This window comes from Paramisgurnus dabryanus, chromosome 19, assembly GCF_030506205.2.
Source record: "Paramisgurnus dabryanus chromosome 19, PD_genome_1.1, whole genome shotgun sequence".
Lineage (NCBI taxonomy): Eukaryota > Metazoa > Chordata > Actinopteri > Cypriniformes > Cobitidae > Paramisgurnus > Paramisgurnus dabryanus.
Window position 1 is genome coordinate 1,863,348 of NC_133355.1, and position 25,303 is coordinate 1,888,650.

Sequence of the window (25,303 nt, forward strand, 5' to 3'; positions counted from 1 at the left end):
CTTCAAAAACGCCATATCATCAAAGACAAACAAAGTCACTTATCTCCCCGCACGCTACCAGTTGTCACGGTAAAAAACCGTATGCTTCCTCCCCAACTACACACCTGTCAGTCATTAGACTTGTGCTTAATTATATAGGTCACCAAGTGCCACCTAGTGGACATCAACAAAATGGCTCCTACATATGCGTTTGAATGTTTTAACTAACAAATCATGGATCAACACAAACTTTCATACTCAAATTTATTTTAAATGCATGCAAAAACATAAGAACAGCTTAGACCACACATACGCAATAATCATGAACAAGGAAACACTAAATAAAATATGTAACACAGATATATTATTAGGATTACTTTTCCTTGATCATTATTATTGCGTACGCGTGGTCTAAGTTGTTCTCACGTTATTGCAAACATTTAAGAAATTTTTGTATACATTTTTTGTTGATCCATGATTTGTTAGTTAAAACATCCAAATGCATATTTCACGAACAAATTTGTGCGTACGCATGCTTAGTGAATGAGACCCATTGTCTCAATGACCATACTAGTTATTTTAAGCATTGCAGACTAATAACTCACAACAAACCCTACAAAATCACATCTCTAAAACAGAAAAACGATCATATTCTGCAAATACCGACAGATTTAAGATAAAAGCAAGTAAAAATGCATCTTTACTGGAGCATTTGACCCCAGATGGCTTCAAAAAAAATACAAAGGTCTTCTCTCTAACAACTTACAACAAAAATAACTAATGCAGGTCAAAACTTAAAATAGTAAGTTGATTGACTTACAAAAACAAGCTGTTTTAACTTTAAGCTGAATTTTTGTTACAGTGTTATTGTCAGGAACTCTGAACATCATGTTATAGGTCACCATATTTATGCCCTTTTGCTCTTATTAAAGTTGAGATGTAAATAGAGCAAAAAAAAAAAACAAATGACTCATTCTGAAATAAAGTGGTCACTGTTATAACTTAAGTTTTTTCAAGTTTAACTTTATCACAATAACAGAATGTCATGAAATGTTGCTTTTTGCTTTTATTTCCAAATCAAGGCTGTGATGTTTGGGAAATCTGAACACATAGTGCCCTCTTCAGGTCAACATAAAAACTGCACAAATATATGTTGAATATACATTTTATTATATTGTTTATTTCAGGCACAATCAAATTATAGTTCATTATAGTTCAGCGACCCTTCACTTGCTCTTTTTCTTTTTTTTGGCAACGGGCATTTCACAATCGTCCTCAATCTCAGCTGCATGTCTCTTTCTGCCGGTCTTTTCACTCAAGTACCCGCTGCTGGAGTCACTCGCCGGCAGCTCTGAGGGTAACGTCTCATCCGAATCTTTTCTTTTCTCTTTCTTCTTTTTCTTTTTGTGCAGTCTGTTTGAATTGCAGTCCACCTCCAACCCGTCCACTTCCGGTTCGTGGTTCTCGCTGTTGTCTTCTGATGCGGCCTGTTTCTCACGCTTATCTTTCTTCTTTTTCTTCTTAGGTTTTGGACTGTCGGTATCTTCTGTGTTTTCCGGTTCTAGATTCACATCGGTGTCGTTTTGTTCAGTCTGAGCCGCAAGCTCTTGCACCCTGAGAAAACGAATATAAATTAGATTAGTGAGAGATGGCATCTCACATAGCCAGACGTTTGACTGCAAGCATGAAGTCTGATCCACAATGTGACTTACTGAAGCTTTTCATCGATTGAAATTAAATACTACCATACTGCCTTCTACACAGTATATACTGCTTACTATTCTAGTACACAATGGACAACAAACATTTTAAGCGGTACCACAATAAATACATTTAATACGGGGGTGCACCGCATGAGAAAATATCTGTACCGATACCGATATTCAATTGCTTAGAATGACATCTACCAAAACCGATAGTTTTGCCTTTTACTCCTTGTTTCAAAGCATTATGCCGTTTTTAAACATTCAACCACTGTCTGATGGAAATATATGCTTTTATCTGAGAATATATAGATGAGTTCCTCCTCAATACCAGTCGGTGGATGGCGTGTAGGTACTACGATCATGAATGAAACCATTTTATTTTTAAAATACCTGGATTTTTCCAGCCTCCCTCTGACAAGCAAAACTCCTGCAGCATCAGCATCCAGCTGGAAAACCTCAAACTCCAGACTTTCTCCAACATGCAGCCCCGAGTCTCTCCACTGCTCTGGGGTCAGCAGATTGGGCTTCACTACGCTCGCGTTAAAGCAGCCGTGGACCAGACAGCCCACGTGACCGACTCCGATTTTATTAATTACACCCTGAAAGATGCACACAACAACAACAGGAGGAGATGATGGTCACCCAATGAAACATCATCAAATTCATAAACAGCATAATCATGAGAAACATACCACAAGTTTTGATCCTTTCCTTGGTTTGAAGACCACGAATGATGCTTCGATATTGAAGTGAATATATCCTTGATCATCATAAATATCTCCATGTTGTCCTACCACTTTAATGTTATCATAAGCCACAGGAACGCCTTTCAGACTGCAACACATAAACAAATGCATGATAATGAAAGCCATTAAGGATAAAAGTACAAGATTAACCCCTTTACTGTCACAGACTTTACTTCAGTATTTTGAATGTATTTTTTTTCCTGAATCATGACAAACTATGTATCGTTGTAAAGGTCTAAGCCTTTAGAATACAAATATCAATGTTTTATTAAATATCATTAATTTATGGTAAGAGTGTGCCCCAAAACATTGATAATCCTGTTAAATGTTACTGTCCCGCCAGTGGGATGCCAACGTTTCCTTCAGTGTTTTGCATCTGAATTCTTATGGAATGGAAAGCTTTAAAAGTGTAATATTCCAATTTTGGGAAAGACTAATTTTTTTTGTCATTTTCTAAATGTTCACACCGGGCATATTTATAACACTAATACCATATTCTAAAGCAGTAATAATAATAACGAAGTGACAGTCATTTAATAATTTGTGACGTATGCAGCTAACCAATGACACCTAGTGGCCGTTGTTGGTAAAACCACTAAAAAAATCTTATTTTTTGTGATTTTAACTTGAAATTTGAATCACAACTACTTGAGACTTATGGCTTTGTGTTTATAGCATTTCTGTTGTGAAACATTAAAAATTTTATAATCTTATTTATAAAATGTATAAGTTATTGCATTGTTTTTATTTATTAAAATAAACTTAAACTGCTATAACAACTGTCCTGTTTAAAGGGGAAATTTCACACAACTTTTTTGATTTGTAAAATAAATCTTTGATGTCCCTAGGGTACATATGTGATGTTTTAGCTCAAAATATCATATAGATTACATTATTATTACATGTTAAAATAGCCAATTTGTAGGTTTGAAACTCAGTTGTGCTGTCAAATTTTTTTCTCTCTCTTCCTATCTGCACTTAATGGCAGTGCCACGGTTGGATAGTGCAGATTTAGGGGCAATATATTATCCCCTTTTGACATCACAAGGGGAGCCAAATTTTAATGAGCTTATTTTTACATGCTTGCAGAGAATAGTTTACCAAAAACTAAGTTACTGGGTTGATCTTTTTCACATTTTCTAAGTTGATAGAAGCACCGGGGACCAATTATATCTATAAACATGGAAAAAGTCAGATTTTTATGATATCTCCACCCCCGAAACCTTAAATTGTCTTTTAAACAAGACCAAGATTAGGCTTCTAGACAAAAAATGAGTTGTATTAATTTGAAGGTGCACATCAACTTTTCACCCCACACTCAAAAAGTGTAACTTCTCAGGCTGGTCAATAACTCACAATTACAAATCTATATAACTCTTACAAAAACATACCATGGTAATACCACGTTTTATAAACATGGAGACATGGCATCACAGCATTTTGGGCTCTACAACACTGGTGATAACATAGGGTTTTTGAAAGTAACGTTAAATGCCTTAAGTATTTGTAACTTTACAGCTAACAATTACTGCCTCACTGAACGTTCCCAAAGATAACCAAAAACTAACATTGGGGAAACGTTCTGTGTTTGCTGGGTAAACTTGATCAACATTAATTAAACACGATGACATAAATATCAAAGTAGCATAGTATTAACGTTACCAAGTTTTTGTACATGGCACCATATTATGAACTCCAACATGGAGGTAATACCATAGTATTCTGTCTGTGAAGTGCATGGCAATTACATGTAGTATATAAACACGCCATGGTAACAATACTATGGTATTTTCTTGTGTTTACTGTAATGTTACCTGCTGGAGTATTTGAGCAGATCTGCGTTCAGCTCTTCCTGTATTCCTGTCCGTTTCTTGCGCATGTAAACGGGCGGCAGGGCGATGTGTCTCCGGTGCGTGTCCACAACCAGACACGAGTAGCGAGCGTCCAGCAACTTCACCGCGTCCGCGAACGACGGGATCAGACACGGGACAACCGGCGCGCTCCCGCCGGCATCTGCGCTGGGTATTTGCTGGACACTGGACACATCTACGGGGTTTGCGATAGGTTCTGGTTCCCCGGTTGACTCTTGTTGAGTCCAGTTCGCCATGCTGTACTTGTGGAGGAACACGTGGTGCGTTTGCTCGCGTGTTCGGACGTGAGACGCGCGTAGTCATGTGCGACACCGAGCGGCTCACAGGGGAACTACACCTTTGCTTTTGGTAAGTTCTTGGTTTAAATTTAACCATTTAAACGCAGTTAAGAAGAAATTACACCGTTTAAAGTGTGTAGTTTACTAACAAGTTCCAAAATATGATTTTTTTTTAGATTTGGCTTAGAGAAATATCAAACCAGCAAACTTTTGGAGACCTGCCATTAGGCTAGCGCATAACCCATGTGGAAAAAATAAATTTCTTTGTCCAAAATATGTTTTAATTATGCTAAATAAATTTGCTAGAAAGTACTTTATTATATTTTAAAAATATATTTAGTTTTAACCTTTATATATTAACTTATTTCAAAATGTATTTCAGGGGCAACAAATACATTTCTAATTTCACAACCCATATGGTAAAAATATTCATGTTGGTATAAAATGTATAAAGTATAGCATAAAATGTAGACGTATGTATAAAATATCAAACTAAATATGTTTTTGCAGTTGAAAATATATTTAATTTGGTCTTTGTTAACCTGTTGTTTACAGGTTTGTAACAAAGTTTTTTTTACAATGCAACATGAATATAAATGCTTGAAAATATTTACATTTTTAAAATATATTTCAAAATATACAAAAAAATTGCCAAAAAATATATCTGTAAAAAATTTATTTTTGTAAAAATATTTCAAAATTTATTTCAGTACATATATTTTTGTCAATTTTTTATATTTTTAAATAAATTTAAAATTATATTTTGAAATATATGTTTTTTGCCATATAGGAACCACCACACCATACATTATTATTTTCCCCATTCCTCTAAAAAGTCTTCAATAAACCAAGGAAGAAACCAAACCAACCAGCTCCGAATATATTTAAGTAAGGAATTGCAAATAATTTTGACAACATTGACGACAACTGGAAAGTCACTATTGAACGTGTATGTGTGTGTTTGTGTGTGCTAATGATCACCAACATAAATTATACTTGACATCTTTATTTCATTTTAGTATGAAGCCTCTATATAAAAATACTGTAAATTCATAAATATCTATACAGGCATTTTACAATGTGCACTTTATACGATCAGAATAAATGCATTCAGTATACCATACAATATCAGGATTACAATTCCAGATTCATCATTCCCTTTATTTAAATACCGGCAGAGAGGGAAAGAGATATTGAAAAGAAATAGAGAGAGAGAATTTGCATGCTTATTTAGTACTCAATCAAAATAGTCCGTTTTCTGTACGCTGGTTATCAAGTTACATCAGTATTGACCCCTGCTGATGTCATCAAGTGACAGTGACCAATCTACTCAATACTGTCATCTTACCCGTCTGCTCTCTGAACATTCATAAAGGACATCCATCACCGCCTCTGTACTGTCAGCCTGCCTAAGCCAATCAGAAGAACGGTCAGCCTGCTCAGCTAATCAGAACGTAGAACTGTCAGCTTGCCTCAGCCAATCAGATGAAAGAACTGTGCTGTTGGGAGTGTGTGGGCATCGAGCTTACGGTGAAGCGCTCCGTCCACTAAAGGAGATTTGTGAGATGCCATTACTGGTGTTATCCAAAACCTCCTAAAATAGAGACAGAACAGCAGGGTTTGTGAGAAGTCGCTTATTAAAAGATGTGCATTAAGACAGAAGAATGTCAATTTAAATAGTTAACATTGTTATGTGACGACTGGTTGCTAAAGTGGTATGATGATTTTGCACACTATTGTTCTTCTAGGTGCCTAAATCCCTAAAGTACCTGTATGAACAATAATAGTGATTCCTGCCTACATAATCAAATAACCAGCAGGTAAACTTGGATGTCTTAAGGTTCTTCTATGATATTGTAAATAGTTTTCATTCTCTAGTTCTTCAGAAGTATCAGTTTACTTGTGCTTTAAAGAACCGCAGCACTTTTTTGACCATGATGACTTAGGGCCCTATCATACACCCGACGCATTATGCGGCACAAGGTGCGATGCAAAGTGTTTTTTGCTAGTTTCAGCCCAATGCCGTTAAAATGTTTGATGAGATGAGAACCATTTTTAAGTAATATTTTTCAAAACATTCATGGCGCTGTCACAGTGCTGAAACGGTTGTTCACACGTTTGTATATTCTCGTGTTTGCTACAAATATAAAGTATTTTTACTTATGCAAACAGTTTTTTGCATATTTTTAAATTATTCTCATAAAAACCTTTTTGAGATTACAGTGATCATGCATCATACTTTATCAGCTTATTTTACTTTTTACTCCATGAGTGAAATAATGACTTTTAAAGAGAAACAAAACTTTAATTACACAAATAACCATTTCAATGAATTCTTCCTCTGCTTACAGTTAGTCCACTTACAAACTCCACCATGTAAATAGGGACGGGAGATCATTGGTTTATTTAATGTTACGCCAAAAACACACTCATTATTCATTACGAGAATAGGAACAACCCTTTTAGACTGTGTGCCAGGCGCACAAAACATTTAAACTAGCAAAAGTGGATTCGTACATGCCTGAAATTGACTTGTGTCATGCGCTAAGATCGTTAAAATATGGCCCATAGTGACTGAGGGTCAAATTTACCGTCATAACCATTAGGGGGGTGCGCACCCAAGCTTTTAAACGCAGCTAAAAAACGCCAGGCGGATACAGACTACCAGTTTTTTTTACAGCCGACTGCCTGCTTTTTTCAGAGGAGCGCTTTGGTTGCTATAATTAGGGCTGTCACGATTATGAAATTTGGCTGACGGTTAATTGCCTGATAAATTGTGACGATTATGATGATAAATTCCTGTTTTAGGGCTTTGACGATTATGAAGATTATTTGTTTATTTAACTTCTTTGACATTTAATTCTCATACATTTTTTTGTTTGTTTATGAAACAATTTTCATATAATGTTGTGATTATTTAAATTAAATCTTTTGCAAGGACAATCGCGATGAGACAATTATTTAATCATTGTGACAGCCCTAGCTATAATACTTCTGCTTTGTTATCAGTCGTTGAACGATGTTCCGGTTGGAAGGCGTGTGAGAACTGACATTGATGAGCTGAGCTCTTCCCCTAAAGTTGAATATTTTTCAACTCTCGCCGCGCAGTGCGGAAAAAACGCTGAGTGCGGAAAAACCGCTGAGTGCGGAAAAACCGCTGAGTGCGGAAAAAACGCCAGCTGCTGTTTTTTGGAAAGCGCTACGCTTTTATTGGAAACAATTGAAAACATACTCCGGTCGCCGGCGTAAAAGCTTTGGTGTGCACACCACTTTAGCAAGTTTCCAAAAGTGTATGTTAACATTTCATTTACATTTATATCTAGGCATTAAGCAGATGCTTAGGTCCAAAGTGACTTATAAAAGTGACAAAGGAATGCAATATGAAAATTGTTATACAAAGTTACTTTCATCTTACAATGTTTTAACATTTCTACTACCTGTTTAGGAAGAGGAAAATATTAGATATGTTTTAATAAGCAGAGCATTCAACATTCTTTTCATCACTAACCCTAACCTAACTCTAACCTAACCTAACCCTAACCCTAACCCTAACCCTAACCCTAATGTCAAATGAACCTTTGATGGGGCCAAGAGTAATTTCAAAGGTTTATGAAGTAGAAATTAGAATAGCATGCACTGATATGATCAATTGTTAATGTGTGTTAACAGGGTTAATATTGCACATAAAGACCTCACACACATACCAAGTCCAGTCGTACCTTCTCTGCCATTTCGTGCGAGTGATGCAGTGAATGTTCTCGCTCCAGAAACATCCGCTGCTGCTCGCTGCTGGCCAGCCTGCAGGTCAACCAGGTGGACAGCGTGCAGCTGCTGATCCCGAAACACGCCAGAGACATGACAGCAAGATGAAGAGAGCGCATGGCATCCGGACGCTTGACTAGTGCACGGACAAACTGGAAGTTCAGGATACCCCCGATTAATCCACAAATACAGCAGGAGGAAAAGATTATCATCTGAAAGAGACGGAGAGAGTTTCGTAGTATGCTTTATGTGGAAAGAAAAATGATGAATGATCAAATGGAGAGCAAAATTATGGCACCACCACCAGTAATCTCAGAAGGGATCTCAAACTGTGCTCCGAGATGCTGCAGATTTGCCATAATCCCAAACAACCAAAATATCTGCATGAAAATTTGGGAGGTTACTTAAGTGCTTCGTGTGTGATTGTCTAGAGTTAAAAGGTCAAAATATATTAAGCGAGAAGTGCACAGCACAGCAGGAATACCGTATGCAGGGTAAGATTACGAGACCTTTGTGTACAGGGAAAATGGATGTGCTGCTCTTGTGATTTTGTAATCGGTCACGATGTCCAGACAGTGACACTGTCTGCCAAATAAAAACCACCCCATCAACAGTTCAGGGCAGATTTTACTCACATTACAGTAGAGGCTCCTGCTTCTACCCTACAATGGCAAACTGAAACACACTTCTCCATATATATTTAATTATGTTTGTTTATCAATGCAATGCGCTTTCATTGCTTCAAAGCAGCTTTACAAGAAAAAGACGAAGAAAATTATCAAACAAAGGGGAATTGATTCAGCAGATAAAAGCAATTATTCTCACTATCGGACAACGGCTGTGTGATTATTTGAATTGGGTCAGAAATGTAGCATAGAAATTTTGTGTTGGTGGATCCCTAATATATAATATATTATACACTCACCTAAAGGATTATTAGAAACAATGCTCAGGTAGGTCGTGGCATTTAAATGATGCCCAATTGGCACTAAGGGGCCTAAAGTGTGACAAGAAAACATCCCCCACACCATTACACCACCACCACCAGCCTGCACAGTGGTAAAAAGGCATGATGGATCCATGTTTTCATTCTGTTTACGCCAAATTTTGACTCTACCATCTGAATGTCTCAACAGAAATGGAGACTCATCAGACCAGGCTACATTTTTCAAGTCTTCAACTGTCCAATTTTGGTGAGCTTGTGCAAATGGTAGCCTCTTTTTTCTATTTGTAGTGGAGATGAGTGGTACCCGGTGGGGTCTTCTGCTATTGTAGCCCATCCGCCTCAAGGTTGTGCGTGTTGTGGCTTCACAAATGCTTTGCTGCATACCTCGGTTGTAACGAGTGGTTATTTCAGTCAAAGTTGCTCTTCTATCAGCTTGAATCAGTCGACCTCTGACCTCTAGCATCAACAAGGGATTTTCGCCCACAGGACTGCCACATACTGGATGTTTTTCTCTTTTCACACCATTCTTTGTAAACCCTAGAAATGGTTGTGCAGGAAAATCCCAGTAACTGAGCAGATTGAGAAATACTCAGACCGGCCCGTCTGGCAACAACCATGCCACGCTCAAAATTGCTTAAATAAATGTTGTTGCCCTTATAAATAAATTATAGATAATAGATAACTATCAAACATGTAGTCAATTAATATGATAAATAACAGGCTAGACATACCTTCAAAGTATGCAGTATACATTTCTCTAAGATTCCTTTCATAACTTAATCCGTATCATATTACAAACTCAGGAGGAATAGCCAAACACATTTTATATGCACTATACTGTATGTGTACAAGCTAAAGTTTACTACACCGTTGTTTAATTATGTAAACGCTGCTGAGATCGCCCAGAGAGACAACTGAAGAATTCAGTAATGTGATTTAGAGTCATGATGCTTAAGGGGTCAAGTATTTCCTGACATTAATGTCAGGAGCTCTGAAGTATTGGGCTATAAGATTCAGTACGGAAACATTACAGGCGATGCAGAGAAACAGTGAACTGCATTTGAGGAAACCCCAAATGCTTGTAAACAAGAAAGCCGAGGATGAAGAGGAAGTGCGGAAGCAGGGATTGATATGAAATGAGAGCAGATAAAACTGGAGATGGAACAGGAGACGGTGAATGCTCTCAGACTAAAGTTTCACTTCGGTATTGATTTGTTATTAACTGCCTCCACTGGGGCGTCTCTCTCCACTCCACGCTGGTTAATTGAATCTCCACTCGCAACTGATGTATGCCGAGATATTTACACATACATACTCTCAGGCACCTGATGTGGACCTTTGTGGCTGTGTGCAGTGTGATATTGCATCCCAAAACAAACCCTATCTGTTCTGAATGTAATTCAATTGGAAAGTGAGCGTTTCCATTCTATAAAAGAGTGAAATGCGACTATTGTTGTTGTGAAGGTTTGCTCCGATGTTGAAGAATGTGTGTTTGATGATACTGGATTGTGCGTGTTGTAGTAGTACAGTAGAGCATACAGTATGTGTACAGTACGTGTGTACTCACAATCAGTCCTGTTCTCTTCCGTGCACACAGCATGCCACATAGACCGCAGATAAGAAACTATGAGAGTAAAAAATATAAGAGGTGCTTGGTCATACAGTCAATTATTTCATTCACTTTACCAAAAAGTAACCAAATTTATTGAGACTTTAACAAGATTAAAAAGCAAGATTACAGTAAGAGATACTAAAGCTGGATATATAGACATGAGACATGAGGCAACTTAATGTAAAACCTGACCACATCACTCCAATGGGTTTGGGTTGGTATCCAATGACAAATCAATGGCACTGGCATATTTTAATGCAAGTTATTTTCAGTTGAGACGGTTCAAACAATCTAGGACTAGTCTTGCATAATATTATTTAGTGTAACTGAAAAAGCCATAGTTATGAAAGTTATGAAAGATGAGAAAATGTTCTTTATGGCGTATGGATTAAGAAACTACATTGCAAAAACATTTAATGATTGACAGTTTCGATGTCATTGAAAGTTGTTGAATTATGTAAAAGACTGAAAAGTCAGACGTACACACGCTCCGCTCCATACCGGAGATGCGTCTCCCTGTTGGGTTTTGTGCTGCGCTTTAGCCCGGATGATGCCCACAGCGCCCAGGACGATGCTGGACACGCCGAGTCCTATCTCCAGCACCGAGAGAAACAACAAACTCCAGATGATCTTCCGGCTGGTGCACATCTTCCCACAGGCATCCTTCCTGACAGGTGCGCAAAAATATACGATACCCCTTTTCAACGCGTTACTCCATGTCTTCATTGACAAACCAAACAGATATCCTTATAACTGTAAGCATGGCCATTAGAACCTTAAACTAGTACTCCCAGACCTGATATCCAGGCGCATCGACTCTTGGAAACGTGCATCAGTGCGCAAAGGCGCTCTCCATCGTGCGTAACTGCCGCCAGATAAACTTTACCCTCCTCCTTTTCCTCACATCGTTTAACCATGCTAGCTTCTCCTCCTGCCCAATGTGATTTACCACCAGTTTAGCGTAAAAGCTCCTCCCCCAATCAGCCTGGAGTTTCTCCTGCCGTAAGTAATAAAAGCATTTTATTTGAGTTATATACGGTTAATAGTTAAACACGTGGTAATACGTTTTGACGGGGACGCCCAGAATGTTGAAGATCTGATCTGGCAGGGAGATCTTTCAGGAGATGTTGTAAAGCGCAAAACGCGGACGCCCCCCTTAAGCAACGGTGCGTAAAAACGCGAATTGTTCCGGTGAATGTATCGAATCTGACTATTATTTTTAAGACATTATAGCACATGTTATTACAAAATTAAAAATAAATGCCTTACACTTTTTCATTTTGAGTAGTGAATCAATAGCCTAAATCATTTGGTAATATTTAACAACATTAGTAACAACAAAAGTAAACTACATTAATTAACATGAACAAAATACGCATGCGTCTAAAACATTATTTTATGCAACTTTATCATTTATCAACTTTAACTAAAAATTGTATCTAACATTAGTTAAAGCAGAATTAACTAACATGAATAAACAATGAACAATTGTATACATTAGCAAAGATAAATAAATGTTGTAAAAATATAGCTCATGTTAGCAACTGATGTTACTGACTGAGTTCTTATTGTGAAGTGTGACAAATCATTTTGTACTGGAACAATAGAAAAGCACTATTTTTGGCCACTTGCAGTATCTGGAGCCGTGAGAGATTGATTTAGTGTGTTGAACTCCTCACACTTTCAGCACATCAGTATCTCAGTCATACCAAACAAACATTTAAACAATGAGAAACATTTATAGATGTAATAGTCATTTAGTAGCTAGAATTGTTGTATTGATGTCTTTTATAATTATATGTATATGATGTCCTTTGCTGACAAGCTAGTCAGCATTTTGGTAAGCATCTAAGCATCACATGTGAGCACTGTAAAGGATTTTTCTAGTCAATTTTCAGTTATTCAATATGGTCTCAATTTATTTTTTTCCCTAAAGACACAATTTACCTGCTGAAAATGCTTAAATTAATTAAATGTATACAGACAATTGGCCCTTCCAAATACTTTTTTAGGGTTTATAAAAAGAACTGTTAAAAATAGATTTTGGGACATTTATAAGCCCAAAGGCTCAGTGAATCTTGCCTCGGTATCTCCTCTCATCTGCTGCAGTATGACGGTGTGAGGATGTTTTTGCAGCAAAAATCACAGACAGTTCGTCCAAAATCCGACCGAGAAACTTTACTGAGTAGTGATGTTCGCCTTACTGTAACAACAGACCTGGTATTCTTAGCTATATGCTATTTTTAGTACTCTACATTACATTCATATGTGAAGTTTTGCACAATATTGCACTTAAATTAAATTCTGCTTTTCCAGTCCACCTGAATAGGTTTAAAGCATTTGTTACTTTTGTTAATAAGTGGGTCTTTGCAGATATTTGACTACATTGTAAACATATTCTTCATTTTCAGAAGAAGTTTAAGTAGCGTTCTACATTTTTTGTGCATTGCTTTCTATTTCTGAGTAGTTGCCAAGGTGTTGCTAGGCAATTGCTTCTGGGTGTTCTGGGTTTTTAGGGTATTTCTGAATGGTTGCTAAGGTGTTGCTGTGCAGTTGCTAATGTGCATTACTTTGTAGATAGATGCTAAGGTGTTCTTGGTTTTTAATGCATTGTTTTAGGGTTGCTTAGGTGTTCTGTTTTTAAGGCATTTCTGTGTAAGGTTTGCTAAGCAGTTGCTAAGGTGGTCTGGTTTTTTTGGTCATTGCTTTATGGCTGCTTAGCTGTTGCTTTAGAGTTGCTAAGGGTATTCTGTTTTAGGCAATTTCTGTTTAGTTAAGGTGTTGCTTTGCAATTGCCAAGGATTTTTTGGTTTTTCTGTGTGGTTGGGAGGTTACACATTTTTCATTAGCCAGTTATTTATAAGCCAAGATATTTGTAGTTCAATACACAAAACCACAGAATATTATGAGGGTTCCTTCTACCTGACCACTCTTTGCCTTCTCATGTTTCAGATTTTGTTGCCTTTTAACATTTCTCGATAGGCGTGTTTAATTATGTTGAACTGGAAATGCCCTTCGTCTCACACCCCCTGGGTAAGAGATGTTTTTTACTTTAAAAGGTACTCTCTTCACCAATTTAGCACCATCTTTGATACCCTTTAGCAACCCCTTTGTGAGCATGTACAAATTCTTCATCTTGACCCAGCTTTTTGGGATTGATTCCCTGCCCTCACAATCTATTTTCAACCTATTTGTGATTATTATGTATACGCTGTAAAAAAAAACCTTGTTGAACTTAAACTTAAGTTTAATCAACTTGAATTTGCAATTAATTTAAACTTTACTGAGTAGTAAGAAGTCTCTATAAATGATAAAAATTAAGTTCAATTAGCTTAACTTTTCAACTTTATTTTTATTTCTACTTTAAATTAATTGTTAAATGTTCAAGTTGATTAAAATGGACACATCACAAAAAACTTTTCTTTTTCAATGTTTAAGTGCTATAATTGGGTTTCCAGTGCTTCTATCAACCTAGAAAATGTGAAGATCAACCCAGTAACTCAGTTTTGGTAAATCATTCTCCGCAAGCATGTGAAAAATAGCTCATTGAAATTTGGCTCCCCGTTGTGATGTCATAAGGGGATAATAGCGCCCCTTAATCAACCACGGCACTGTCATTTAGTGCAGACATCAGCTCATTTGCATTTTAAAGGACACAACCAAAAACGGCACATTTTTGCTCACACCTACAAAGTGGCAATTTTAAAATGTTATAATAAATGATCTATTATCTATATTTTGAGCTAAAACTTCATATACAAACTCTTGGGACACCAAAGATTTATTTTATATCTTTAAAAGTCTTGTGAAATGACTTGTAATTACATTATAATGATTTGTAAATCTGAGATGATTAAACAAAATAATTGAAGGCAGCAAATAATTTATTTTTTACAGCGTGGGGAAACATCAGTGTATTTCTTAAGCATTGCATATTTAAATGTGCTTGTTGTTTCCCCCATTCTTGTTTGGTTGTTTTGGGATTTTTTTTGTATTTCAATTTGTATGGACAAATACAATTTTTAAAAAGGGCCACAGAATATCAGTGTGTACTTCATCTGTAATTCACCATATTGCCCCACTTCCACTGATAATCTGACTCTGAATTGACTGTCTATAATGTCAGCATTCAATACAGAAACATCCCTATTGCAAAGTCATCACATGTTCTCCTTTCTCTTATTTTTTTTTAAGGTTTGTGATAAAAGTGCTGAATTGATTGTCAGATTGAAGATCCAGTTGTGACCAGGCAGCAGTGCATCTGGAAATAGCAGAATGGAAAGGTTGGTGATATATTTTTAGGACCCGCAGCCATGTGTAAAGAAAGAAAGAAGGAACAGGGTGTGATATTCGCTCTTCAGGTACTGCTGTAATATCAGGAGTATTATGAAGCTTCATGTTCTGGACTTTGAGACGGCAGATCAATTGTCACCTCCTGTGTTAGTCACAATAATGCTGCCTTCTCTCACTGAGAAGATCCTGGGTTGTTTCAACACATGGTCAGGAAAATCAGGATGAGTAGAATCAAGAGAAGATCAGGAAAAATCAGGATGAGTAGATACAAGTCAGCATCGTTTAAGAGTATACTTTAGATAAGTTAAAGTAGTTGGAGTTGAGATAATGGTGTTGGGAAATATATGCGTGTTAAAGAGATTTAGTTTGAAGAACAGTAAACAATTTCTGACAGATCCTAAACTTTGTTTCCCTGCAATTCCCACTTCATTAATGTTTTCCATTGTCTGATGTTTTAAAGGAACATAAAAGCATCACTATTGTTAACTTTTCCGGAATTAAATTGACAATAAATAAACAAACTGAATAGGATGAAGGATGCAATGTACCACCTGCGTTTGTTCAGCGGGTGTGATTATCCACAGAGATGATACACAATTTATATTAACTTCATCAGCTTGGACTCATTGATGCAATTTTGCTTAATTGAATGTTTATGCAAAACCGTGCACGTCTCTCTAAGTGCCTTTTGGGCCATTCCACCGAATCTGTGCCATTTCTGTCCCCAGGACATTAACTCTTTCCCCGCCAGCATTTTTAAAAAAAAGTTGCCAGCCAGCGCTAGCATTTTTCATGATTTTCACAAAAGTTTAATGCCTTCCAGAAAATGTTCTTCTTTAAATATACAAACAAACAATATATCAGATGAAAGAACAGACCCTCTGCTTTCAAAAAAAAAAAAAAAAACGTTTCATCCTACCTTCATTAGTTCTCTTGTAATCACGGGTAGGTTTCTTCAAAAACACCCAATTTTGAGCAAAAAGCTGAGATAATTCCATTTTTGCGAAGGACTTTTGATAGAGATCAGATGCAGAGCGATCTTTAAAACATACACGGGGTTGTATAAGTTGCGGAAGTGCGCCACCTGGTGGATATTGCAGAAAGACGGAAAATCTCGTCATTTTCTCTTAATTGACGAGATATCTCGTCAATGGCGGTGAAAGAGTTAAAGGAACAGTATGTAGGATTGTGGCTAAAACTGGTACTGCAATCACACAACTGGTGGCCAACACACAACATGACAACACAAACATCAGCTGAGGGCTGCAACTCCACTTTTTATCCTGGCCGCACCACTGTTGTCAGTGATATAAGTATTTGAAATGAAAATGATTTCTTAATGTCTAGTGACATATCAGGGCCATTTTATGATAAATTGATATAAATTTCTTACATACTGTTCCTTTAAATGCAAGACTCTAAAATACATTTTAATATTAAGCAAACTGTATTGCATTTAACACCAAATTTAAACTATATAATTTAAACTTTTATTAAAAACTACATAGAACACTGAAAAACAGCATTTTTATCCGTCCCTGCTCATTATTTCTATACTTTACCTTTAAATATATGACATATAACTCTTCATATATCTTTTTTTTTGCATTTTTGTGTGGGTCCTTATCCCATATTTTCTTTTAATATTTTTTACCATTAAAAAAGTCATATTATTTTAGATAAAATGCACATTTTCAAAATGAAAGTGACATCATCTGGATCTTATGAAGGCCATGTGAAAGTTACTTTTCTTATTTTCTTTTCTGTATATTTAATTATATTGATGCTGTGAATGTCAATCTCAATGTTCAGTCCTGTTACCCATATTATTTCTTTGATAGTGTCATGCTATTAGCACATATTTCATGCAGATATATTTCATGTATTTGAGCTATAAACTCAGTGTTACTTTCAGTCAAAAATGCCAAAATGCCTCCATGCTCCACTAAGAGACTAAAATAAACCAATTACCTGAAAAGTAAATTTGTTATTAGATTTAGGGGCAGTTTCCTGGACAGGGTTTAGGCTATGCAGGCCTTATTTATATCAGGACATTTTTTACCTTACAAAAAAAAAAACACCAAAGGTGTGCATCTTCAGACAAAACAATGTCACCGATATTAGCCAGGACAAGATGTTTTTAAATTAAAGCAGCTCAAACATACATTTTAGTCTGGGACTAGGATAAGACATGTCCAGGAAACCGCCCCATGGTGTTAAAAAAAGATAAAAAATAAACTTCAATTTTGACGAGTCACAACATGCAAATGGCACCGATTTGTTTTATCTGCATATCGGCATAATTGTGAAAGTTGGAGGGCTGACCTGTAGCATTTTATTCAAAGAATAAAAATAAACCTGTCTTGACTTTAAAATTTTGTTGCATAAAATATGATAACTTGAGGGCGACATTACTGCACTTGAAAGAATGTGTTTGTATTTGTGATTTTGTCTCCTCTGGTGATTTTGTCCTGTTGTTCCTCCTCTGGTGTCTCCTTCTGGTACTTTGCACCATATTAGTTTCCATTAGCATCACTGCAGCAGGACAGACGAGCTGCTTTACACACACCCTCATCCTCCAACATCTATTTATAACAAGCGCAGTCTGTTTGGGTCTCTCTTCATCTTCTTGTGAGGTGGAAGATTCTCATATTTGAGTGATTCATTGTTTTCCAGTCCACCAGCAAAAACCCGATGAGCCGTCTTATGTGTCTGCTGCCTACACACATTCTAACATCCTCAAAAGTGACTCATTTGTAACCATTTACATAGACAGCCCTCATAGTTGCCCCTCACGTGAAGCTCAGGGGATTCACGATCGATAACAAGAGTATGCCGATAAATTGGTTATATTTTTAACAATAATGTTCTAATAAAACTAATATTTATAATTATGAGATTTGCTATATTCTGACACTTTAAGGCTCATGTTGACAGTTAATGTGATGAAATACACCCTGTTGTTGCTTTGCTAGGACACAGCCACTCAAAACCGCGTCGGGAAGTTTGTTAGTGAGGTTAGTTTTGGGTAGTTTTGAGGAAAGCTCTACCATCATTTGTTTGCTGATTGGTTTGTGACACCTAATGCAATGACAGTCCTGCGTTTTTAAGCGTGGCTTAAGTGTCCAAATATTTTTGAGGCCTCTGCACATCTGTCACATAATTTGATTTGAACTGCATGATGTTTTGACTCTTTGCATCATTATACAAGAGCTTATTTTCCCAGCAATAACTCTGTCAGTTTTGTCATACTGGAAATGCGCCCATGTCACAGATCGCCCTGGAGCCGCATTTAATGGTCCACGAGGGAGTGCTCGAAACCGACGGGGTCCTGCCAATATGCTGTTTTATTGGCACGTAGCGAGAACATTGCCGCCTTATAATGATACCACACTGCTGCTAACAACCAGGTTGAGGATTTCTCAGAGTTGTTATTGTAATTTATATGTGAAATCTGTATTTTTATTGTGTTCCTGTAATCCTATATCATCTGTGCTTAATTGAATTGCTGGCATGCATTTCCAGGGATTCATGTATGCGAGTACATCAAATGTAAATGTGACTGTGTCCTGTCTAAATTCTTATAATCTAAATACGAAATGAGAAGCCTCAAAGTTTGATTGCAATTATTGATTTCTAACTTTGACATGACCTTGCTCGCCTAATAGCCATCTAAACCCGGACATCAAGGCAAAATTTGGGCTGACAGTGAACATTTTATAGACATCTAACCATAGCCCAAAAATAAATAAATCAAAAGCAAACACTTAGTAATCTCTGTTGACTTACATGATGGAATATGAGACCAGTTATTTTGGCAAAAACAGCATGTAACCAAAAAATTCATGTTTATTTTAGCTAGAAGTGGGTCACTCATAGCTGAACTACACCCACCTAAAGGATTATTAGAAACACATGTTCAATTTCTCATTAATGAAACGGTGTAATGGTGTGGGGATGTTTTCTTGGCACACTTTAGGCCCCTTAGTGCCAATCGGTCATCATTTAAATGCCACGACCTACCTGAGCATTGTTTCTGAACATGTCTATCCCTTATGACCACCATGTACCCATCCTCTGATGGCTACTTTCATGTCACAAAGCTCGAATAATTTCAAATTGGTTTCTTGAACATGACAATGAGTTCACTGTACTAAAATTCTTTCTAAAATCTACATTTGCAAAGCTGTGTTTAGGCAGCCAACGTCACAGTCTGCACCAGAGCTCACACCTACGTCAAAAGTGCGACCTTGTTCAAAAGACTAAGTGATTCGTTGCTGTTGTTGCTTTTTTCAGGATTCTGATTGGCTTACGTGGGCTTGAGCTTCTCATTACACCGCCACCCTCAGGTTTAGCATGCTCTTGACGGCATATATACATGGGTACGTGTAAATGAACACTTTTTGGAAAACTGACGTGTGTGCACAATGTTATTTTTGAAACCGGAGAGGTTGAAATGTCCGTTCATGAAAATAGCCGCCCACGTGTAAACGTACAGTAGCCTGAGAATGCACGACATGTCTGTTTTAGGGTTTAATTGCAGGGCAATTTCGACTATTTGTAAAAGTTAGCATTGCTTGTACCAAGTTTGCAAGGAACTTTTAGTTGTGAAGAATGCTCAGTTATAATGCCGGAGGATTTTTAAAGGGCAGCAGAGCATCTGTCACGAAACAAGGACCTGAGGGCCATCCGTGATGGTGAAAAACAGCCAGGGGCGACTCCTGGATGAACAGAAGTGCTTAGCAGAGCATTGTTTTACCTGCAGAGGATTTGGTGCATTGTATGCTAATAGTTTGAAAGCAGCATTTTTCTTCACAATGCTAAAACGCAGGGCAGTTATAGATGCTGATACTGTAGTTTTCTTAAAGAATATAAATCTATGCAGATGTTTCAAACAGAAACTGTGAAAAGGTGAAGAAAAGCACTAATAAGCATGATGGAATAATAAGTGTCAGTGACATAATTATCATGCAAATGTTATGCACGATAACCAAATTTGCATGCCATGCCTTTACAATTAGGCTAAGATTTTAAAGTAAAATGCTAACAACTGTGTTACAAAAAAATTGAAGATAAATCTGCACTCTTCATATTAGTTTATGTCTATATATTTTATACTGTATATAATTGTAAAGTTGTATGTGTCTTACAAACAGTATAAACTTGCTTTAATGTGTTGCTGAAGGTCAGTTGGTAGAGCAATGTGTTTGCACCTCCAAAATTTGTGGTTTCTAGGGAACACACATATGGACATGCAGTATTGATAAATACGTTAAATGCATCGTAAGTCACTTTAGACGTGTCTGCTAAATGCATAAATGTATTGTAAACATCAAACTCTGAAAATTAAAGTATGTAGCCCACTGTAAGCAATCACTTTGGGCAGTAGCTGTGATCTTCTATAAAGACCAACATTTGGGTTTGTCCACCTTTTAAAGTGATATAGCGAGGTGCTAATCGACCCTGAAAGGACCAATTTGTCTGTTTACACCCACACGGTACCCAGTCAGAGGGCGTTTTAATTTAAGACGTATGGGTGTTGCGTTCAGATTGATCTTCGGGATGCTTGTTTGACCCTGCAGAGGATCTGACCCATTGATTTCTGGAGCATCTCTCCTCAGCTCACTGCCGTCTCAGATTTATCATCAAACACAGAGGAAGGGTAACTGGATGCTTCCCATCCTCTTCATCATCTGCTCAGGTCCTCTAACCTCTCTGTTTGGCTGAAGTCAAACCTTTGGGGATTGTGTGTGTAGTGCAGGATCAAGCAAATCAATGATGTTACATCAGATGGAGACGCCATTAGCGTCTCCAGAACTTTCCTTTAAAGTCAACGTGAAGTCAAAATTCCCATATGTTGTTGTGGAATATCGTGTTTGTTATGGACGACATACCTGTGAATCTGTTCACAGACAGATAAGAGTTCATTGCCTGAGTCAATCATTATCTTGGATAGCTTTGGGTTGGTTTGTTGTCATCCTTTTCAGATTACAACCCGCTGCTGTTTTACATTTTGTTATTTAATCCAGCTGCTGCTACAGTAAAACAGTTGTGATATTAAATCTCAAGTCGTCTCTTTACTGTAAGTTGGCACATGAACAGTGCTTGTGGAAATCACTACACTCATACTGTAGTTTCCAAAAATGTTATGCCAGCAAAATAGTATGAAGAGAAGTGACAGTATGTGGACAGATTTCATAACCTGTCAGATCATCTTAACAGGACAAATATTCACTTTCAGAAAATCTTTCCACCTACATAGGCATAGTATGCTAGTAAAGAATAAATATAATAAATGCGCCATCTAATGTGACCTTTTTGTCTTTGCGTTTTGTTTTTAAAGCAGCGGGATGCATTTAACACAACCTGACATGGTCAAACATGATCCGTGTCTCGTGACTGGCAGAAGCGCTGAGCAGGACGGTGGCGTACGGTGGCTTTGGCCTTGTCAGGATCTGCTTTAAGAGGACGTGATGGCACGTCTGCTGTGTTTTGCTGTCGCGATGAGACATTCTGGCTCCACACATCAGAAGAGGTGAGACGAGCCATGACATCTCTGGTTATTGGGAAAGCACCATGCACAGTTGGAGTTTTCATTCACACGGAGTCTGAGTCAAAGCGTTTCATCCCAAACTGCAAAGATGCTGAGAGATAATTAAGGATTCATAACAACGAATAACACAGATCGTCACATTTTATGATCCAGATGGATGCTGCATTTTATTCAATTTTATAAAACATCTGAATTGTCAAAATCTTATTTGGAAAAGAGTGCAGTTGTGATTTTTATTCATTTTTAAACATTCCATATTTTTTCTTACATTTCTTACCTCATTTGTTTGAGGTTTGTTTTACAAACCTATGGTGTTCAACATTAAAAGGGGACATGTCCCAATAATCTTTTAAGATGGCAAATAAATATTTGGTGTCTCCAGAGCACATGTGTGAAGCAATAAGCCCAAGAAGCAGTGGGTTACCAGTGCATTTTATAACAGCTAAGGGGTGTTGTCAGGCACGACGCGAAGCCCCCTTAGCTGCTATAAAATGCACTGTAACCCCACTGCTTCGAGGGGTTTATTGCTTTTATAAAACAGTTACTTCATATGCATAACTTTAGAGGGATTTTATAAAATAAAACAAATAAGCTGTAATTATATTAGTACATATATTACTCTTCTGCCAAAGTAGTTCCTCAGAATCAAGTGTGACTGAAGCAGAGCGCAGTTCCCAACTAACACAGACACAGCAAAGACACAATGAAAATATGATTTAAGACTGTGGTGTTTATTTTATAAACCAACATTCATCTAATTTATACATTAACATTTATATCGTGCAACTGTTGAAGTGATGATCAAATATGCTTGGAAGCATGCTGAACTCTTTCCCGGTCAGCAGTTTTTTTAAGTTGCCACCCAGTTTTAGTTTAATGCCTTGCAGAAAAATTATCTTCTTTAAATAAACATAAAATATATCAAATGAAAGAACAGACCCTCCGCTTTAAAACAAACAAACAAACAAAAAGTTTTATCTTCACTTAATTTGTTCTCTTATCACCTCTCAAATTTTTTAGCTAAAAGCGGAGATAATTCAATTTTTGTGAAGAACATTTGGAATAGATCAGATTCAGAGCCTGATCAAAACACGCTGTTTTTAGTGTTGAGTGAATGAGTTGGGTAAGATCGTGAATGAGTTGGGTAAGATCGCCACCCAGTGGATAGTGGAAATACGAATTTGAGGTCAAAACTCCTCAGACAATGTTTTCTCTTTATTGATTAGATGACTCAATAGTTATTGACATGTATCTGGATTTCGCCATAATTGTGCAATTGTATACAAATAAAAAATATGATTCGCAGATATGAATCAGTACGCAGAAAAATATGAATCAGTACGCAGCAACAGTGGCGCAGTGATACTTCTGTAATGCAGTCTGAACCGTGGGTTTACCGGGGTATTTTATCACGGCTTAGAACGTGTTTCAACTGACCGTTTTATAAAATTTATTATAACATGTTTAAATTGCCACTTTGTAGGTGTGTGCAAAAATGTGCCGTTTTGGGTATGTCCTTTAAAATGCAATTGAGCGGATGAAGTGCAACACTGGTCGCAATGATGGTGGTTTGATGCAATTCAAACTCAATTGTGCTGTGAATTATTTTCTCTCTCAGCTGTGGTTGGATAGTGCAGATTAAGGGGCGGTGTTATTATAATAAGAGCTCCTTATGACCTCATAAGGAGAACCAAATTTCAATAACCTTTTTTTTACGTGCTTGTAGAGAATGGTATTCCAAAACTAAGTTACTGGGTTGATCTTTTTCACATTTTCAAGGTTGATAGAAGCACTGGGAACCCAATTATAGCAAAATTAGAAAAGTCAGATTTTCATGCCATGGCCCCTTTAAATAAAAAATGTTGTTTTATCTCTGTGATTTCTTTATTTAATAAATGTGGTGATTTTATAATTTTTGCCATGGTTTTATCAGGTACTTCCTAAAACAACCAATGTGATAGCTTGATCAAATTCCTAGTCAGTATGCACAGGTTCGCTGAATAGCGGAGTCATGTTCCTAAACTGCTAATGAATGCTACTAAAAATAATGTTTTAAGAAAATAAAATATCTGTCTCCAACCAACAGCATCTTAATCTGATGTAGAGGTGAATGGAAATAAATGACTAGACATCTTGTGGCATTGTGGCATAAAGATATTCAGTGAGACAGATGCATTGTAAGACGACAATGTATGCTTTATTTGGGTCAGCTTTATTTATCTTTCCAATCTTTATTCTAAACAAATATAAAAATAGGCGTACAGTATTTTCAACTAGAACAAGACAGTTTGATCAGAAATGTTTAAATGTGATTCATTCGTGGAAATAACTAGAACAGAAATTTTAAAGAATGATTTTATTACTCAAACAATAGCTTTTCCATAGCTTAAAATGTTTATTGATGTTTTTAATGTTTATACCTAATTGAAAATAATAATAAAAAGCAAGTTCACACAAAGATCTCAAACTTTGGTTTGAAATCTTAAAAACCTAAGTGTCTTTCCTAAAATGAACAAGAAAAGCAGGAGATACAAGAATGCAGTGTGTATATGATCACCCAAAAATACTCAAATAACCAAAAACCTAAAAACACAAGATTGTCGTATAGCTTTAGCTTCTAAATCTGGAAACTTTTAGAAGAACAAATCAATGGTATCAGTTTTGATAGCTTTCTTATTGATCGCTGCAATATGTTGCCCTTTTGGAGAACCTGATGTTTTAATTTGCTGGGAAAGATGGAGGTTGTGACTTCAGACGAGGTGAGGATGAGTCTTTAAGGCCCTTAGTGGAAGTGTTATACACGATACAGCCCTTTACAAGAGTACAATTGATACTGGAGTTCAAGATATCATTTGCCCTAACCATCAATCAGCCATAGACTTGATTAGGTCTCTTGTGACTATAAATGATTTTAAGCCAAGGATGAAAAACGATGTTTAAACAAAACATACCAGATGTACCAATGGACATGACAAAAGATGGCCATATTGTATATTGGTATTCAATTTGTTGTGTTGTAATTTTACTAAAAGATACTGAGGAATTTTTTTAAACATATCAGTTTCTTTCAGTGAACAGATTTAAACTGAAAGCATTTAGCTTAGATTAAACTGCAAATTTCAAAATCATTAAAGAGCACCTATATCTCACTGCTAAAAAAAAGATTTGCATGGTTTATGGTAGAAAAACACATTCTTTTCCACATACCGTACATTTTTGTAGCTCCAGATTTCACTCTCTTCCTGAAAATTCACGGATTTTAAAAGCTCTGTGTTGTGATATCAGCTAGAAATGTGACGCTCCTTACCATGTTTGAAAGATTTGTTCACAATGCAATGCTAACAGGAGTTAACTTACAGGCTGAGAGTCAAAGCCGGAGGAATTATGATAATGTCGGTCTTTACTACATCACCAATCCCAGGAAGTCACATTTCTAGCTGATATCGCGTCACATTTCTAGCTGATATCACAACACCGAGCTTTTAAAATCCGTGCATTTTCAGGAAGAGAGTGAAATCTGGAGCTACAAAAATGTACGGTATGTGGAAAAGAATGTG

The 25,303-nt window shown here is 36.8% G+C and overlaps 2 protein-coding genes across 5 annotated transcripts; both read right to left on the reverse strand.

Moving 5' to 3' along the window:
* Positions 1 to 1,128: 1,128 nt before the first annotated feature.
* polr1f (RNA polymerase I subunit F) lies at positions 1,129 to 4,590 on the reverse strand. Its single transcript, XM_065285132.2, has 4 exons — positions 4,246 to 4,590; positions 2,378 to 2,519; positions 2,076 to 2,284; positions 1,129 to 1,593 (listed from the first exon to the last, which is right to left on the reverse strand). Exons 1-4 carry the CDS (start codon positions 4,536 to 4,538, stop codon positions 1,206 to 1,208), a joined length of 1,032 nt encoding a protein of 343 aa, XP_065141204.1. The 5' UTR covers positions 4,539 to 4,590; the 3' UTR covers positions 1,129 to 1,205.
* Positions 4,591 to 5,590: 1,000 nt separating this feature from the next.
* On the reverse strand, positions 5,591 to 12,018 carry LOC135775191 (transmembrane protein 196). Of its 4 annotated transcripts, none has more exons than XM_065285252.2 (4): positions 11,402 to 12,018; positions 10,856 to 10,912; positions 8,300 to 8,554; positions 5,591 to 6,174 (listed from the first exon to the last, which is right to left on the reverse strand). In XM_065285252.2, exons 1-4 carry the CDS (start codon positions 11,624 to 11,626, stop codon positions 6,106 to 6,108), a joined length of 606 nt encoding a protein of 201 aa, XP_065141324.1. In that variant the 5' UTR covers positions 11,627 to 12,018; the 3' UTR covers positions 5,591 to 6,105. The 4 variants fall into 4 exon arrangements, with proteins under 4 accessions (XP_065141324.1, XP_065141317.1, XP_065141310.1 ...); XM_065285245.2 differs by having other exon boundaries at positions 8,285 to 8,554; XM_065285238.2 differs by having other exon boundaries at positions 11,384 to 12,018.
* Positions 12,019 to 25,303: the final 13,285 nt, after the last annotated feature.

What these genes read in the sequence shown, in the direction of transcription:
- polr1f (XM_065285132.2), bottom strand. Translation starts at nt 4,538, where the DNA reads ATGGCGAACTGGACTCAACAAGAGTCAACCGGGGAACCAGAACCTATC. An exon ending in GGAAAGGATCAAAACTTGTG is followed by an intron (nt 2,285 to 2,377) that starts GTATGTTTCTCA and finishes TGCATCTTTCAG; the next exon opens with GGTGTAATTAATAAAATCGG. An exon ending in GGGAGGCTGGAAAAATCCAG is followed by an intron (nt 1,594 to 2,075) that starts GTATTTTAAAAA and finishes TCGTTTTCTCAG; the next exon opens with GGTGCAAGAGCTTGCGGCTC.
- LOC135775191 (XM_065285230.2), bottom strand. Translation starts at nt 11,626, where the DNA reads ATGAAGACATGGAGTAACGCGTTGAAAAGGGGTATCGTATATTTTTGC. An exon ending in CGGTATGGAGCGGAGCGTGT is followed by an intron (nt 10,913 to 11,383) that starts GTACGTCTGACT and finishes TTACTCTCATAG; the next exon opens with TTTCTTATCTGCGGTCTATG. An exon ending in AGAAGGTACGACTGGACTTG is followed by an intron (nt 6,175 to 8,284) that starts GTATGTGTGTGA and finishes TCTCTATTTTAG; the next exon opens with GAGGTTTTGGATAACACCAG.